The sequence below is a fragment of the Anolis sagrei genome, chromosome X (assembly GCF_037176765.1).
Source record: "Anolis sagrei isolate rAnoSag1 chromosome X, rAnoSag1.mat, whole genome shotgun sequence".
NCBI classification, from domain to species: Eukaryota; Metazoa; Chordata; class Lepidosauria; order Squamata; family Dactyloidae; genus Anolis; species Anolis sagrei.
Window position 1 is genome coordinate 41,583,262 of NC_090034.1, and position 19,074 is coordinate 41,602,335.

The 19,074-nt window shown below is 44.4% G+C and overlaps 1 protein-coding gene across 4 annotated transcripts in view; it reads left to right on the forward strand.

The window, feature by feature from the left end:
- The first annotated feature begins 4,391 nt into the window (after positions 1-4,391).
- The window catches only part of RILPL1 (Rab interacting lysosomal protein like 1), a 28,188-nt gene continuing 13,505 nt past the window's right edge, over positions 4,392-19,074 (forward strand). For 2 of the 4 annotated variants that reach the window (XM_060785533.2, XM_060785535.2), the window contains exons 1-2: positions 4,392-4,953; positions 9,585-9,747. In XM_060785533.2, the coding sequence (XP_060641516.2) occupies positions 4,633-4,953; positions 9,585-9,747 (484 nt within the window). In that variant the 5' untranslated portion in view covers positions 4,392-4,632. The remainder of the gene's footprint in view (positions 4,954-9,584; positions 9,748-19,074) is intronic. The other 2 variants (XM_060785536.2, XM_060785534.2) reach the window with 2 other exon arrangements.

Here is a 19,074-nt window from a genome sequence, read left to right on the forward strand (position 1 = left end):
TTGTTCATGGGAGTTCTGTGTTCCAAGTCTGGTTCAATTCCTTCGTTGGTGGGAGTTTGGAAAGCTCTTTGATTGTGTTGTTGTTCATTCGTTCAGTCGTCTCCGACTCTTCGTGACCTCATGGACCAGCCTACGCCAGAGCTCCCTGACGGATGTTACCACCCCCAGCTCCCTCAAGGTCAGTCCAGTCACTTCAAGAATGCCATCCATCCATCTTGCCCTTGGTCGGCCCCTCTTCCTTTTGCCTTCCACTTTCCCCAGCATAATTGTCTTCTCTAGGCTTTCCTGTCTCCTCATGATGTGGCCAAAGTACTTCAACTTTGTCTCTAGTATCTTTCCCTCCAGTGAGCAGTCGGGCTTTATTTCCTGGAGGATGGACTGGTTGGATCTTCTCGCAGTCCAAGGCACTCTCAGAACTTTCCTCCAACACCACAGCTCAAAAGCATCGATCTTCCTTCGCTCAGCCTTCCCTAAGGTCCAGCTCTCACATCCATAGGTGACTACAGGGAATACCATGGCTTTGACTAGGCGGATCTTTGTTGCCAGTCTGATGTCTCTACTCTTCACTATTTTATCGAGACTGGACATTGCTCTCCTCCCAAGAAGTAAGCGTCTCCTGATTTCCTGGCTACAGTCTGCATCTGCAGTAATCTTTGCACCTAGAAATACAAAGTCTGTCACGGCCTCCACATTTTCTCCCTCTATTTTCCAGTTGTCAATCATTCTTGTTGCCATAATCTTGGTTTTTTTTACGTTTAGCTGCAACCCGGCTTTTGCGCTTTCTTCTTTCACCTTGATTAGAAGGCTCCTCAGCTCCTCCTTGCTTTCGGCCATCAGAGTGGTGTCATCTGCATATCTGAGGTTGTTAATGTTTCTTCCAGCAATTTTCACCCCAGCTTTGCATTCATCCAGCCCCACACATCGCATGATGTGTTCTGCATACAAGTTAAAAAGGTTGGGTGAGAGTATGCAGCCTTGCCGTACGCCTTTCCCAATCTTGAATCTTTGATTGTAGGTGAACTATAAATCCCAGCAACTACAACTCCCAAATGACAAAATCAATCCTCCCCCCAACCCCACCAGTATTCCAATTTGGGCGTATTGGGTATTTGTGCCAAATTTGGTCCAGTGAATGAAAATACATCCTGCATCTCAGATATTTCCATTACAATTCATTACAGTAGCAAAATGACAGTTATGAAGTGGCAACAAAAATAATTTTAAGGTTGGGGATCACCACAACATGAGGAACTGTATTAAGGAGTCGTGGCATTAGGAAGGTCAGGAAACACTGGTGTAGACGCACCATAAGACACAGCAAGAGATTCAAATTACAAATTGCTAAACATTTGGAAAAATGTCCTGGTGGTAAGAGCTGTACGACAGTGGGATATGCTGCCTAGGAGTCTTCTTCTCTGGAAGTTTTTTAGCTGAGGCTGGATGGCCATCTGTTGGGAGTGCTTTGATGGTGTCGTCTTTATGGAAGAATTGGGTTGAATAGGATGGCCCTGGGGGTCTCTTCCAATTCTGATTCTGTGAATTGTTCTTGCTTCACAACCAGAATCTGCGCAAAGGGTGAGCTGATACACAAACAGATCTCTGGAGGCAATATTGAAGACATGCATTAAGACACCCAGGCCCTTTGATGACATCCAGCAATGGCTTCTTCCTAATGTGATGAACACAGTGGGTTACCACTTCTGAAGTGTATGACTCAGTGGAATTTAATAAATGTGATGAAGTGGTAACTCTCCTTCTCCTGGTTTGTTTTACTTGGCTCTGGACAGACTGTGTTAGCATCTTGAGTGCTGAGCTGTTTTGATTCATGCTAACTGTGGTTCTGCAAAGATGTATTTACAAGTGATGCCCTAAAATTCAGATCCAAGGAATGCAATGATTGACTCATTTGTGAAAGCAGGATCTGTGTCTTATTGCCTGCTCTGTCATGGGTAAGTGAAATAATCCAACTTCCCCTGTCTATAGCCGAGAGCAATCCTAAGAATTTCTGAATGAACGGCTCAACAGGCAACACAAATAGGCCACTTTGTCTCTTCCAGTGACTAAAAACAACATCCCTGAGGTCACCCAGGAACACTATGATTTATTGTGCTATCCGCATGCCCGTTTCTTCATCATAGAATAAGACATTTATTTGTCTATTAATCCAAAAAAAGGGAAGCATGAATTTCAACCCAGCCCTTCGACATGGAAAGAATTAAAACAAAATGCAAAAATCAAAACCAAAGCACAACAAATCACTTCCTGGGGAAAACGCCTGAAGGATATTTAAAAATACAACAAGTATATTCATCTGAAAGTCATAGAATTGTAGAGTTGGAAGAGACCCAGTCCAACCTCCTGCCAAGAAGCTGAAAAATCGCATTTAAAGCATCCTCAACAGATGGCCATCCAGCCTCTGCTTAAAAGCCTCCAAAGAAGGCGCCTCCACCACTGCCATACAATTCACCCGCTGTTCACAGCATGGCACAACAGGATCCTACATTAAATTCCCACATAAGAGCAGTGTTTTCCTGCTCACAGAATACTTTGCTTTGTCCTGTTTCTTCAGGGTGCAGCTACACTGTAGAAGTAATGCAGTTTGACACCACTTTGCCTGCCATGGCTCAATGCTATGGAATACTCGGAGTTGTACTTTGGTGAGGCGATGAAGGCAAAAGACCTTGTAAAACTATAATGGCCATGATCCCATAACATTGAGTAGTAGCAGTTAAAGTAGTGTCAAACTGCATTAATTCTGCAGTGTAGATGCACCCTCAAATGTGTTCAGTGGTTTTTATAGGACTACCCCTCCATCCTATGACTATTTAACACTTCCTATTAGAGGATTTTCAAAAGGGAATGGCATCTATCTTAGGTTTGCTCCAGCCAAACAACCAATCCAATTATTTTAATACGCATTGACTTGAGCACAAATGCTTCCTGAGATGAATGGAGTACAATCATGGGGCTTCAGTGTGTACATTTTATGGCAGAACCGATTAGGACAGGGGTCCTCAAACTTTTTAAACAGAGGGCCAGATAACAGTCCCTCAAACTGTTGGAGGGCCATATTATAATTTGAAAAAAGCATGAATGTATCCCTATGTGCACTGCGCATATCTTATTTGTAGTGCAAAGAAACACTTAAAAACAATACAATAATTAAAATGAAGAACAATTTCAACAAATATAAACTTATTAGTATTTCAATGGGAAGTGTGGGCCTGTTTTTGGCTGTTTGTTTGTCATGTCAGGAGCGACTTGAGAAACTGCAAGTCGTTTCTGGTGTGAGAGAATTGGCCGTTTGCAAGGATGTTGCCCAGGGGACGCCAGAATGTTTTGATCTTTTACCATCCTTGTGGGAGGCTTCTCTCACAAAGCTGACAAAGGGAGCTCATCCACGCTCTCTCCGGATTCGAACCTGCGACCTGTGGGTCTTCAGTCCTGCCGTCACAGGGGTTTAACACTGCGCCACCAGGGGCTCCTTTTGCCTGCTTTTGGCTAATGAGATAGGATTATTGTTGTTGTTGTGTGCTTTCAAGTCGTTTTCAGACTTAGGTTGACCCCGAGTGAGGGCCGGGTAAATGACCTCGGAGGGCCGTATTTGGCCCCTGGGTCGTAGTTTGAGGACCCCTGGTCTAGATCCAGGGAAGTAATGCTATTCTGCTTTGGTAAGACCACACCTGGAATATTGTGTCCAATTCTGGGTTCCACAATTGAAGAGAGATATTGACAAGCTGGAATGTGTCCAGAGGAGGGCGACTCAAATGATCAAGGGTCTGGAGAACAAGCCCTATGAGGAGCGGCTTAAGAAGCTGGGCATATTTAGCCTGAAGAAGAGAAGGATGAGAGGAGATATGATAGCCATGTATAAATATGTGAGAGGAAGCCACAGGGAGGAGGGAGCAAGCTTGTTTTCTGCTTCCTTGGAGACTAGGATGCGAAACAATGGCTTCAAACTACAAGAAAGGAGATTCCATCTGAACATGAGGAAGAACTTCCTGACTGTGAGAGCCGTTCAGCAGTGGAACTCTCTGCCCCGGAGTGTGGTGGAGGCTCCTTCTTTGGAAGCTTTTAAACAGAGGCTGGATGGCCATCTGTCAGGGGTGATTTGAATGCAATATTCCTGCTTCTTGGCAGGGGGTTGGACTGGATGGCCCATGAGGTCTCTTCCAACTCTTTGATTCTATAATTCTATGATTAATTATTATAACCCATTGAGCCGGCAGGACTGAAGACGGACAGGCTGGAGGTTCGAATCTGAGGAGAGCGTGGATGAGCTCCCTCTTGTCAGCTCCAGCTGTTAGGAATGGTGGGAGTTGGATTCCAAAACACCCGGAGGGAGTGCCCAAGCTTGTCCCTGCCTGCTTCTCGAGTGCTGGGAGCGGTAGTGCTGGTGGTGGTGTGCCTTTCCTTTCTTTCCCTGCCAAAGAGGGCTGCGGCAAAGGAGCAAGGAGGGAAGGAGGCCGGATCTGGGGCGACGTGCGGCTTCCTCCGAGGCCGGAGCCGGGCCTGCCCCTCCCTCCCTCCGTCCCTCCCTCCCTCCCTGAGGAGGCGGGCTCGGGCGAAGAGGAGGCGGCGTCGTCGTCGTCGTTGTCGTCGGCGGGTCTGTCGGCGTGTGGGCGCCGCTCGATGCGGGCCTGGCCCGGGGAAGGGAGGATGGCGGGCTGGCGGGCCTCTCCGGCGTTGGCCAAGGAGGCCTCGGAGCTGACGGTGATGGACGTCTACGACATCGCCTCGGCCGTGGGCCAGGAGTTCGAGCGCCTGGGCGACCAGCACGGCGGGGAGGCGCTGGCCCGGCTCATGCCGCCGGTGGTGCGGGTGCTGGAGCTGCTGGAGGCCCTGGTCGGGCGCGAGCACGTCCCCCCGGAGCTCCAGGAGCTGCGCCTCGAGCTCGACCGACTCCGCCTCGAGCGCGCAGACCGCATCGAGAAGGAGCGCAAGCACCAGAAGGTCGGTGGTCCGCCGCCCCCGCCCCCGCCCCCGCCGCCTTGGCCACCCCGCCGCGAGGGAGGCATCCCGCCCCTCGCCCCTCAGTCTGTCCCAAGTGGAGGGAAGATGAAGCCATTCTTCGTTGAACACTCCTCCATTCCTAATTATCATTTAGTCATCATTCATAAAGTATCAATTAATTCTTAATTAGTATAGTATTCATTCATAAAGTATGAATTAAAAAGGTAGCCACTAATTATTCATTATTATTGTTTTTTGATTTATTAAGTATTAATACATAGTTAATTAAATAATAATCATTAATTAATGAATAATGATTGATTAGTCCTTAATTCATGCTTAATTCATGATTATAATGGATTTCTTTTTCCATGTCAGGAGTGACTTGAAAAACTACAAGTCGCTTCTGGTGTGAGAGCACTGGCCGTCTGCAAGGACGCTGCCCAGGGAACGCTCGGATGTTTTGATTGTTTACCTCCCTGGTGGGATGCTTCTCTCATGTTCCCGCATGGGGAGCAGGAGCTGACAGATGGGAGCTCACCCCAATCCTGGGATTCGAACCCCAAACTGCAAGTCACTTCTGGTGTGAGAGAGTTGGCTGTTTGCAAGGACGTTGCCCAGGGGACGCCCAGGTGTTTTTGATGTTTTACCATCCTTGTAGGAGGCTTCTCTCATGTCCCCGCATAGGGAGCTAGAGCTGACAGAGGGAGCTCATCTATACTCTTCCCCAGATTTGAACCTCCGACCTGTCGGTCTTCAGTCCTGCCGGCACATCAGTTTAACCCACTACATCACCGGGGGCTCAATGGGTTATAATAATTAATGATTATAACTGATTATAAAAACTAATCATTAATTAATTAATTAATTAATTAATCATTACTTAATCATTAAATTTTTATTAATTAATGTATATCCTGTTCTATCTCTCCCTACCAAGACTCTTTAAGTGGCTCACAATCCAAAACCTTACTTCTCCCAATATGCAAATATGCATCAATCAAACAGTATGATCATGATATATTATATGTTGTTCTTGGTATTGTATTTAATGTATCACCTATTATTATATATTACAATATTATTATATATTATTGTATTGAATATGAATATACATATCCTTACTGTTAATTATTACTTACTATTCTCGGTTCTTAATCATGCTAATGGCCAGCATCCCAACATGCTTCTCTATGGGTGCATCTCCACTGTGAAAAGAATGCAGTTTGACTCCACATGATTTGCCCCTGATGCAGTGCTGACAAATCCTGGGAATTGTAGTTTCACAAGGTCTCGAGCCTCCTCTGCCTGGATCCTGGGAGTTGTAGTTTGGTTGAGGCACCAGTGTACTTAAGCAGAGAAGGCTAAAGAACTTGTGAAACTACATCCTCCAGGATCCTATAGCATTGAGGCTGAGGAAAGGGCAGTGGCAACAGCCAGGGGCATCTGGCCTCTTGTGTTGCCATTGGGGCTTTCACCTCTCTTTGGAATGACCCTTGACTTATCCATGAGGCACCCCAAAATCCCTCACTCTGGCCCCAAAACCCAGCCCTCGACTTATACAAAGTCAACTTACACATGGGGATATATGGTAATTCTCTCCCGCATGGTGCTGGCTAGGTAAATAAACAGTGGCAAGAAAGGAAGGGCTCTGGGAATGGAACAGCCTCCTCCTGGGTCTCTTTGCTCCCAATTGGCCTCCCAGGGAAGACTTCTCAGAAAGGTGGCTTTCAAGGACAACAATCCCCGGAAACCTCCCATTCCGATTCTTGGGAAATTTGCCTATATGGAGGTGAACCCCTCACCCAAGGTGAACCCCTTGAAATTGAGCTGCTCCATAGTCCCAGCACTGTCATCATTACACCGCCCTGGCTCGCTGTGCTTTATTTGTCTCCTTTCAAAGTTTGAAACTTATCCCTGGGTTGGAGATCTCAAGTTCTGAGGCTTGGAAGTGTTGTCGGAATTTGGACTACAAGGGGTTTTTGGGGTTTTTTTTGCAATGCAAGATTCTCAAAGGAAAACAAGACTTATATACTGCAGGAAAGATAGAAAGGTGGAGAAGAAGGAAGAACGGAAGAGACGAGAAAGGACAAGGGAAGAGAGTTGTCTTTTTGTCCTCTGCGTATCTTTCTCCTGGCAGAGTCACACTTTGAACTGGCATCATCCTGAGATTGGGTTGCCTGTTAAAAGAGTTGCAAAAAGCTAAAGGAAACCTCTGGAGAGATCATGGGTCTTTGACTCACTTCTCTTTCTGCCCAGAATCAGTGCGTGATGTAACAATAGCTGAGTTGTCATCTTCAGGGGGGGTGAGCATTGGCTGCTCCAAAGCGAGGCAGAATAACATTGGAATTCCTGTGCTCCTAGAAACTGGAATGTGGCACTCCAGGCAGCAGAAAGGCCTGGGCAATAGTTTCAGACAGATCCTTGAGTCTTGAGACCACTTCCGTTGTCCGACAGCCAGAACAATTGTCGCAAAAATTGGCATCCTGATCTCTTTGCGTCTGATGAAAATGGGGGCGGAGGGGTGAGAGAAAGAAAGCCTTGCCTGGATAGGAAATGGGACAACTCCTTCCCTTTGTGTGTTGCTCCCAGTAGTAGGATGGGGAAGACAGGAAACGAAGGGTGTAACTGTAGGGGGATGAAGGAAGGAAGGAAAGAAAGAAAGAAAGAAAGGAGAGAGAGAGATGGATGAAAATGGCTTTCTTTTTGTGTTGTTTGCCAATGTGTTTGCTGCTGCCCAAAGTTTTTTTTTTTCATCTCGTCCTGTTCAGCAGCTTTGAAAGCAAGTGGGGGGGGGGGGGGCAGCATAAAAAGGAGGAATAGTGGAAGAGGGAAGAAATAAAACAGAATAGAACAAGAAAGGCCAGTTGCTCCCCATAGGAAAGCAACAGAACCGGACTCTGGGCAAGTCTTTCTGTCACTCTGTGATTTTTCAAAGAACGACAGACAATATTTGATTTGCCTAGTGAGGTTGCCAACTGATGTAAATGCTGTTTGCCCCTGTGCCCTTGATAGTAGCAGATATCCACAGGCTAAGGTTTTTCCTCTTATACAGAAGGAAACCCAGAGGTCTGCTGACCTCTGTATCAGAAGCTACTGTTAAAAGCGCAGGAGCAATGGCTGATGAGAAAGTTGGCAAACGTCACCAGCTACAATCCAGTTCAAGGACTGCACTAGGCCCACCCAAAGTCGCTCATTCCCTGACTTTACCCATCCCCTGGAGCCCCCAGTGGCACAGTAGGTTAAACCGCTGAGCTGCTAAACTTGTTGACCAAAAGGTCACAGGTATGAATCCGGGGAACGGTGTGAGTTTCTGCTGTCAGCCTCAGCTTCTGTCAACTTAGCAGTTCAAAAACATGCAAATGTGAGTAGATCAATAGTTACCGATCCAGCGGGAAGGTAACGGCGATCCATGCAGTCATGCCGGCCACATGACCTTGAAGGTGTCTACAGACAGCGCCGGCTCTTCAGTTTAGAAATGTAGATGACCACCAACCCCCAGAGTTGGACACGACTGGACTTAATGTCAGGGAAAACCTTTACCTTTACCTACCCATCCCCTTGTAGTAGCTGCCAACTCTTTCTTCAGCCCCTTCTACACTGCCATACAATCCAGATTATCAAAGCAGATAATCCACATTATCTGATTTGAACTGGATTATATGAGTCTACACTGCCATATAATCCAGTTCAAAGCAGATACTCTGGATTTTATGTGGCAGTGTAGAAGGGGCTTTAGTTGTCATGTCCTTCTGTAGGGTTGTTACTCAACGGCAGAGATTTCCAGGTTTTTGTTCCCCATTTCTGCCAGCATCTCTGGTTAAATTGGAGAAGACTCCCATTCAAGCCCAAGAAGACTCCCATTCAAGTTGCTGAAAGCCACTATAAATCACCTGTTGAAAAAAATCAGCATGATTTATAGTAGATCAGCAAGGAATTACAACTTCCAAATAATACTTTCAGCAGCAAATTGACACTACCTGCCTGTGGCAAATTATACCAGGGTAGGAAAGGAGAAGACTTTTGGATCTGTGAATGCCATTCATTTCAATAGTCTACTCACCCAAACGCCTAGGTGCAAATTGTTATGATTCTAAATGTGTTCCTTTGACATCAGATTCTGGTTGGTGGCTTTTGAGGTTATTGCAAATCAAATATAAGAAAATAAATCCACCACTTGAATATATTACATTTTTGGGCTACACCTCCCCTAGCAAGTATGCTGCCTGAACTTACCAAAGTAACTTCTCCAGACCCTTGAGTAGATCTGTTTGCTCAGTACTGAGCCATCTTTCTTTGTCCAAGAAACTTCCATATGTATTTATTGCTACACTGACATCCCCCTTTCTTTCATTGTGAGCCACAATTTAGGATCCCGAGATGGCTTTCCATCCATGCCCTGGCCTGAACCTGCTGTGCTTCAGCGAGGTTGGCTGCATCATGTGTCTTTCTAAGTGGAGGTCATTGATCAAACCCTGGAATGGTTATTTTGGACTACAGCCTCCGGAGATGTAGCCTGAGAGATAATGGGAGTTGTGAAGGAAAATGAATAGCGCTTCTGAGTTCTGCTTTGGCTTGTCTGGCTCTCGAGGGGCAAAGCTGAGATAACGTGTGCTCCTCTGACCCTTTAGGAACTAGAACTGGTGGAGGATGTCTGGCGAGGGGAAGCCCAAGATCTCCTGACACAAATTGCTCAGCTGCAAGAGGAGAACAAGCAACTGATGACCAACCTCTCCCACAAGGACGTGAATTTCTCTGAAGAAGAACTCCAGAAGCATGAAGGCAAGTGGTCTGGTCAGTGATGTCACAACTATGTCTTTGGCACTAATATTCTGCAGTGCATGCTGTGCAAAATGAGCAAAGTCTGTCCCAAAGAGATTGCTTACCATTTATAGCCTGGTATAGTAGAAGCTTGTTGAGATTGGAAACATTTTTTCATGACCATCACCTCTCAGAAGTACCCCCTCATCCATGACTACTGGGGGATTTTGGGCATTGTAATAATAATAATAATAATAATAATAATAATGTATTGTAAAAGGCTTTCATGGCCGGAAACACTGGGTTGTTGTGTGTTTTCTGGGCTGTATGGCCATGGTCCAGAAGCATCCTGTCCTGATGTTTTGCCTGCATCTATGGCAGGTATCCTCAGAGATTGTAAAGACTTCACAACCTCGGAGAATGCCTGCCATAGATGCAGGCAAAACGTCAGGAGAAAATGCTTCTGGAACATAGCTATACAGCCCGGAAAACTCACAGCAACCCAACAACAACAACAACAACAACACTTTAATTATATTCCGCCCTTCTCTCCATGGGGACTCAGAGTAGATTAGTGTAAACATTCGATTTCTTGTTACAATACAATGAGACACACATTTCCAAGCCGAGGAGGCTGCATTGTCACCTCCTGGTCGTGTGACTGGCACATCTGCTTGGAGCATCTTATGTCTTTCCCACCAAAGCGGTACCTATTTATCTACTCACATTTGCATGTTTTTAAACTGCTAGGTTGACAGGAGCTAGTGCTAACAGCAGGAGCACACCCTGTCTTGCGGGTTCGAAGTGCCAGTCTTCAGGTCAGCAGTTCAGCAGCACAAGGGTTTAACCCATTGTGCCACCGTGACCACAATCCAATATATAGGGTGGATGTCTCGTATGTGAAATGAACGGGGCCAGAAGTGTTGCAGATTTATTTTGCAATACCTGCATTTGTCTATGTGTCCTATCTTGGAGGTAGGACCCATGTCTAAACATGACATTCATTGCTGGTTCATATACGCCTTATGCACATCACCTGGAGATAATTGTATACAATATTTGTGCATGAAACAAAGTTTGTGCACATTGAACCACCAGATAGTAAAGGTGCCACTATCTCACCCATGCGTGAGAACAATTTTTGGAGTATTTCAGATTTGATAATTCCAGATAAGGGATGCTGAAGCGGTATAATACTTCCGAAGCCTGAGAAAGCAAAATGGCATGGCCTGGTATGAAGTCATAGCCTGCTGGGTGGCCTCTAACATTCAGTGGTGGCATTGGTGGGTCATCAGCAGACTTCTTTTTCTTGGTAGAGCACCGTCAAGAGAAGAGTTGCCAGTTTTGTCTTCCTCCAATTTCCAATGAAAATAGCTGCCTTGGTAAGCTGTGGGTGTAGCGCTTACCTTGTCAGGATTTAAGTCCCCTGGGTGGCGCGGAGGAGTAGAATGGAACATGCCCAGCAGTTACCGGTTTGCCCTTTTCTCCTGACAAAGTCTCCTTCCTTTTGTTCTCTCAGCCTTCAGCAAGGAAGACCCAATTAGTAGATGCAGTGTCTCAGGCCATTTGAAAGGAGGTTGCATGAGCTGCCTTAAGGCTCAGACTGAACCCATTTTTTCCTTCTTGTAATTTTTCCTTCATGGGAGGGTGACACTATTGGGTATAAATACAGCAATACAGTCTGAATAGTCTCCAAAGCCAAACAGTCATCACATTCATTATCAGTGCTTGTTATCCTTTGTCTTCTGCATTTCCTCCGGTTACTTCCAAGTGCTTGTCCTGTTCCTCCACTTTTCCATCACTGTCCTGCAAAATAGATCATATTTAGTGGTAGGGAGCGATTCCCAAGTCACTTGTAGAAGACTTGACTCTGGGGACCCTTCCCCACAGCTGAAAATCCCACATTATCTGCTTTGAGCTGGAATATATGGCAGTGAGGACTCAGATAACCCAGTTCAAAGCAGATATTGTAGGATCTGGGTTACATGGCTATGTGATAATTGTAAATATCTATGACAAAAAAGATGATCCCCAAAAGAAATACTCTTAAAGGTAGAATCCATTTTCCAGCACAGCATAAACATATTTTTTCCTTCTTCTCCAGTGAACAATTCTGAATCTCCATCTTCCTAAATAACCAGTATCAAAAATTCTGTACTAAATATTTCAACTATTTTTACTTAAATTGCAATGATCTTGGAATATCAGATATATTGTTTACAAAAGCAAGGAATGGCTTCCATATCTCCATAAGCAAACAGAGATATGGAACATATTGAGATATGGCCTGAGATGGCCACGGTGGTCCACGCCTTACTTACATCTAGAATGGACTACTGCAGTGCATTCTACGTGGGGCTGCCTTTGAAGACGGCTTGGAAAGTGCAGTTAGTGCAAAGATCAGCAGCCAGATTACTGACTGGGGCTAGCTATAGGGGCCATACCATGCCCCTATTAAAGCAGCTCTACTGGCTGCCAAAAAGTTTCCATCCCAATTCAAAGTGCAGGTTATTACCTATAAAGCCCTATACAGTTTGGGTCCAACCTATTTTTGAGATGACTTCTCCTTCTGTGAACTGGTGTGGGCTCTGAGATCTGCCAGGGAGGCCCTCCTCTTGGTCCCACTTCTGTCTCAAGCATGGTTGGTGGGGACAAGAGAGAGGGCCTTCTTGGTAGTGGCCCCCTGGCCCTGTAATGCACTCGCTAAAGAGATTAAGCTAGCCCTCACTCTCCCAAGTTTTTTGGTCAAATCTAAAAACATGGCTCTTTAAACAGGCCTTTCACCTTGATTCAAATTTTAATGGTTAAGCTCGGAGACTCAGCGATTTGCTTCACTCTAGCACTTTGGATTGATACTTGACTAAAGCCTATTTCATATCCACAGGCCCTGCTGTGTTTTATAGAATTTTAAATTTTATTAATACGGGTTTATGTGATGTTTTATGTAAAATTGTTGTGTAAATTTATATTATTGTTTTATATGCTTATGTATTGTGTATTTTATGTGGGCTGCACTTCGGAGTGCTGTTGTGAGCCGTCTGGGTCCCTTCGGGGAGATGGTTGCGGGATTTAAATAAAGTTTTAAAATTATTATACTGACACAAAAACACAGTATGTCACAGCAAATGAGATCTATATGCTGGATTTCATAACACAAAATCACAAGTCGAAAACTTCCCAAGCATCTAGGACTGTGTGATGTATTTTCGAATGATGCGTGCAGATCCAAGTAAGGTGGCTTTTTGCAGTTGACAGATCATGATTTTGTCAATTTTTATTGTTTTCAAATGCTGGCTGAGATCTTTTGGCACAACACCCAGTGTGCTGATCACCTCTGGGACCACCTGTACTGGTTTATACCAGAGCCATTGCAGTTCGATTTTGAGGTCCTAATAATGGCTGGGTTTTTCCTGTTGTTTTTCGTCAATTCAACTGTCACCTGGTATGGTGACATCAATAATCCAAAAGTTTTTCTTTTCCACAATCGTGAGGTCTGGTGTATTGTGTTCCAAAACTTTGTCAGTCTGAATTTGAAAGTCCCACAGTATTTTTGTGTGTTCATTTTCCACTACCTTTGCAGGTTTATGATCCCAATAGTTCTTTACTACTGGCAGCTGGTACTTATGACATAAATTCCAATTAATCATTTGGGCCACGTAGTTGTGCCTCTGTTTGTAGTCCGTTTGTCCAATTTTCTTGCAGCAGCTGTGGATATGTGGATATGATTGCTTGCACAGTCTGCATATTATTATTATTATTATTATTATTATTATTATTATTATTATTATTTCTGTCCTAGTTCCTCCTCTAAGAACTTTGCCTTAGTGGCTAACTTTTGCCAATCCTACCACAGCTCATCAGCTTTCTGATGAGTTCAAAATATACAGTGTCCTCCTAAAAAATATACAGCATTTGTCACAACCCTATACTGTACATCCACTGTGTATTTATTTGTTACATTTCTATCTCACTTGGTCACATTTTACATAGTGTTGTAAGTAAGGCGGCCAACCAGTGATTTCTATTTCGCCTTTTCTCAACCAATGTGAAGACGGTTGTTTAAAATGATAAGTCACCAGAAAATTTTTAATAGTTGGAGGATGAAAAAATGACAACACTGAAATGATTTAATAGCTCCTCTCTGGATTTAAAAGCAGAAGTAGCCAAACTTGTCCTACAAAGTCTTCAAAGCAACTCTGAGGTGAGAGTCCTACAATTAGCTTTACGACAAACGCTGAATCAGGAGGCTAGCAGAGACTGCCAAGGCTTCAGTGTGGTTCGGCCAAATGTAGTGGGTACAGAATACTGGCATAAATCTAAATGCACAAAGGGAGGTCAGAGAACAGGGGGACCTATGGCTGAGGGCCATTCCAGACAGGCCCTATAACCCAGGATCTGGTCCCAGGTTTTCTTTTTATCCCAGATTATCTGGCAATGTGGATTCATATAATCCATTTTAAAGCAGAAAACCTGGGATCAGATCCTGGGATATAGGGCCTGTCTGGAAGGATCCTGAGACACCTGCCAGACAAGGGATGGTGCCCCAAGGTCCTACTAAGTGGGGTACAAAGGAATATCTGTATCATAAATGTCAAAATCTGATATTAGAGGACAGGTTATTATTAGACTAGGCATGTATTAGTAAGTAACAGTAAAGAATATGTTCAAGTTGGCTTCAAGAATGGTCTCAAATTAAGAATAACACTATATAACATTTTTTTTGTTCCTGGGTTATAAATGTCATTTCCTAATTGGTTCTATCATAAAATATGATAAAATTTTAATAAACTGCAAAAACTTTGTTTTTGTGGGACATCATACAGCGCATTGTGCTCTAGTTTTTCAATAAATATCTCATAGTGTCTTAACCAATTCAACTTAGTTTGTGGCAGCCACAAAAAACAAAGTTTCTGGAGTAGAACAACTACTTTCAAAGTAAGTACTGCGCAGTCAAACAGGAACAACACTGTCAAACCAGGAACAGAAAAAAAATTCAAATTGAAGAGTATAGTAAGGGAGCAAACGAGTCCAACTGGAGCACTAGAGGTTTCCCACATTGTGTGCCGAAATGCAGCTTCCCAGATCTGAGCATTTCCTAGGCCTCCAGGGCTTGGATCAAGCCAGGTGGTTTCTGAGTGGGAGAAGGCATCACCTGCCCTTCCACACCTGGCTGGAGAAGCCTTCCTTCCCCCCACAAATCCACCTGAGTTAAAAGTATAGGAAGAGAGAAACACTCTTGAGCGAGCTGATGAATCCTTCCTCCCCAACACAACTGGCAGCTTCAGGTTTGGATCCTTTTTTGTCCTGTGTTTGTATATTTGTGTAGGAACACTAGAACTTCATAATGGTGTTACTTGGGGATTGTTTTTCCTTATTTTAAATCCCTGGTTGGAGACAAGAAAGAATGCTCTCCCAATGTTATTGCGTCGGTAGTATGAGTTGCAAAACCAGCAACCAAAATGGGATCAAGAGGGCTGATAAAAAATTGTATTGCCCATAGAGGATTTGAAAATGGATTTTTTTTTGGTTACAATTGAGAAAGGGGAGGATTTAAATTTTGTTTAAGTGAGTGGCATGCCATTTCCATTCCACTCTTGGAGGTGGGAAGCAAACAAGCTTTGGAATAAAATGAATGCATATACAACAAATGTAGCTGTCTTAAAGTGGAATGTGTTTGTTTAGGGTTCTAGCCAGGCATGCTCTTTCCCATCACGCTCCATGTCATTCTTCCTTCTTTACTGTTTCTTCTCTTTTCTCAAGCAGATTTTTACTTATCTGTGGCTACTAAGCATATTCAGATGTCTTCGGTTTATTCTTGGTTTATTTTTTACTGAAATGGCTTTTTTTTGCATAAGGTTTTTGCATTTCTGCCCATGTTGGGGTTCCCTAAGCCAAATGATAAATATCCTGATGCTGGCTCTACTAATAATGGTGTTTTCCAAACTCTGATCTTCTAGGTGATTTTGGAGTCCCAACTCCCAGAATCTCTGATCGTTGGCTGAGGCTTCTGGGAGTTGAAGTTAAAATCCCTCCAAGGACTGGAGTTTAGGAACCATTGATGGCGCCCCTTCTCTAATCCATTTGGATCAGACACAAGTAAATTTCCATTATCCCAGTCAGGAGTCATGTTGGTGTCACTCTATGGGAGTGGTAGTCAATCTGATTTGGTGAGTGTCACTTTGGGGAAATAAAAGAGATTTCCTCTAGTGAGTTCTAGGTAGGGATGTGAAGTTAACCTTGCACTCAACCACTGAGCAGACCTTGGTTGGCATCCTGGCCATTCCTGAATTCCAGGAAACTCAGTGTGCCATACTTATTTCTTCATTAATTAAATTCCTAGCTTGGATACCCAGCGTTACCCGGGTTATTAGAAGAAGTCATTTTTATAAGGTTGTGGGTGTACTATAATTCACATCATGCTAGGCTAACCCCCTGAAACTCCATCAATGCTTAAAGCTTGTTAAGGTGGGGGCAAGCTTTCTCTAGATGCATCATCGGTGGGGTTCAGTCTGCTCTCTGGCCGCGGAATGAATTACAACTTTCACAGTTTCGTCAAATCCCTCCAGTATGTTCAGTTGGTCATGGGGATTCTGTGTGCCAAGTTATTTATTTATTTATTTAAAACATTTATATTCTGCCCTTCTCACCCCAAAGGGGACTCAGGGCGGAGCACAGCATATACACGCCAAACATTCAATGCTGGGACACAAATTCACATACAATACATAAACATTAAAAAACATTTATCAAAATCTAATCTAATTGGCCTGGTCATCTTTCCTATTGCCGCTTTATTGCCCTGTCCCGAAAACTTGGTCCCACAGCCAAGTTTTTACCATCCTTCTAAAGGACAGGAGGGTGGGGGCCGACCTGATCTCACCAGGAAGGGAGTTCCATAGCCAGGGAGCAATCACCAAGAAGGCCCTGTTAGGTCCAGGTCCATCATCAGTGGGGTGCAGAGTGCTCTTTAATTGCAGGTGAACTATAACTCCCAGTACCTACAACTAACAAATGTAAAGGCCGGTCCTGTCCCCCCCCCCCCCCCCCCCAACCCACCAGAGTATTCAAATTTTGGCATATTGGGTTTGCATGCCAATTTTGGTGTAGATCCATTGATCAATGTATTGTCGAAGGCTTTCATGGCTGGAATCACGGGGTTGTTGTAGGTTTTTTGGGCTATATGGCCATGTTCTAGAAGCATTCTCTCCTGACGTTTCGCCTGCATCTATGGCAAGCATGCTCAGAGAATGCTTGCCATAGATGCAGGCGAAACATCAAGAGAGAATGCTTCTAGAACATGGCCATAGAGCCCAAAAAACCTACAACAACCCAGATCCATTGTTGGTTGCATGCACAGTGCTCTCTGGATGTAGGTGAACTTTCCCCCAAAGCCCTCCAATATTTTTTTGTTGGTCATGGGGGTTCTGTGTGTCATGTGAGGACCAGGGCCATCGTTGGTGGGGTCCAGAGTGCTCTTTGATTGCAGATTAACTATAAATCCCGTTACCTACAGTGGCTATAAATCAGCGTGAATTCCCCGCAAACCCCTCCAGTATTTTTCTTTGGTCATGGGGCTTCTGTGTGCCAAATGTGGTCCAGATCCATTGCCAGTGGGGGTGACAGTGCAGGGTGAACTACAGCTTCCATCATGTGGAGTCATTCCTCAAACTCATCCAATATGTGTAGTTGTTGATTAGTTCTGCTCTGTTTGTTGTGCAGACAGAGTTGAAAAGAGTAGGAAAGGGTTAAGGGAGAGGTAGTGGGCAGGATCATGCAAATTCCACACCAATGGAGACAGTAAGAAACACTGGGATGCCTATGGTGGAGGAAACTCATAAAATCTAAGATTAACTCTTCCCCGAATGAAAGCATTCCTTGGGTGGTGGGCGGTATGGTGTTTGGGGAGGACATTGGCAGGGGTTGGGCTACATGTTCACGGCGCTCGCTATAATCTGAAATGTCATTGGAGGGAGGGCTTTTGGTGGCTCCTCAGTACTGTGAGTTAAAGCTGTTTGTGGAAGTGGGAACCTGTCTGTGGAAGTGGGCACCCCAGCCACACACACACACACATACACAGTTGCACTTTTATTATGGACTAGCTGTACCCACCACACGTTGCTGTGGCCAACCTTCCATCGCTCTTTCTCTCCTTCTTTCCCTCCTTCCTTCACTCTTTCTTTCTTTCCTTCCTTCCCTTTTCTTCTTTCATTCTCCCCTTCCTTCCTTCTCTACCTCTTTCCTTCCTCCCCCCTTTTTCTTTTCCTTCCCCTTTTTCTCCTTTCCTCCTTCTCTACCTCTTTCCTTCCTTCCTTCGCTCTTTGCTTCCATGCTTCCTTCTCTCTTTCCTTCTTTCTTTCCCTCCCCTCCCCCTTTCCCTCTCTTTCTTTCTTTCTCCCTCCCCTTCCTTCCCTGCTCTTCCCTCCCCTTTTTTCTGTGTTATCATTTAGCTTTTGGGGGTTTTTAAGTCCTTTCTGCCGTTTTTTTTTGGGGGGGGGGGTTATGAGTGATGGTCACTTGTTGGTCTGTTAGGGGTATAGTGTCCAAATTTTGTGTCAATTTGTCCTGAGGTTTTTGGGTTATGCTAATCCCACAAATGAACATTACATTTTTATTTATATAGAGATAGATAGATAGATAGATAGATAGATAGATAGATAGAGGCATAAGTATAGATATAGATTGTCTTGATCCTCAAGGAGTGGTTGGTAGTTGTTGTTGTTACTACTACTACTACTACTGCTACTAATAATAATATCTTACCTCTCACCCAGAAGGGAACTCATAGGCTGGATCTACACTGCCACATTCAAAGCAGATAACCTGGAATCAGAAACTGGATTATATGGCAGTGTAGATGGAACCTTAGTTCTATGTAAAGCTTTTCTAGGATACTTCTTGGAGACTTGCCGAGTTTTCAGAGTTTTGCTAGATCAAGAGCCTTCAGACCAGAGCTTGGATATAGAACTTAGAACAATTGTAGGAGTAGTATTCATGAAGGTGTGTAAATATATTTGCTATGTATTACATTTACATTGTTTTTCCTGATAGGGTTACTGCAGCATTTAGGATTGTATGACAGACACCAATCCAGCAGGTTCAGTTTTCTCAATACCTCCAGTGGTAATGTGGGAAACCTCCAAACATTGCTTGCAATCTCTATCAAGCAAGAGATGGGATTTGCATTTCAAGGACATCTGGGGTGCTACATGTTCCCTGTCCCTACTTAGTGGAAAAGCACAGACCTGATGGATTTCTATTTGCCAGGCAGTTGTGAAATGGCAGGATTCCTGCCATAAAACTGATGGCTATTTTAGTCCAGTACTGTCAGCCATTTGGTCACATCACAGAAGAGATGAAGTA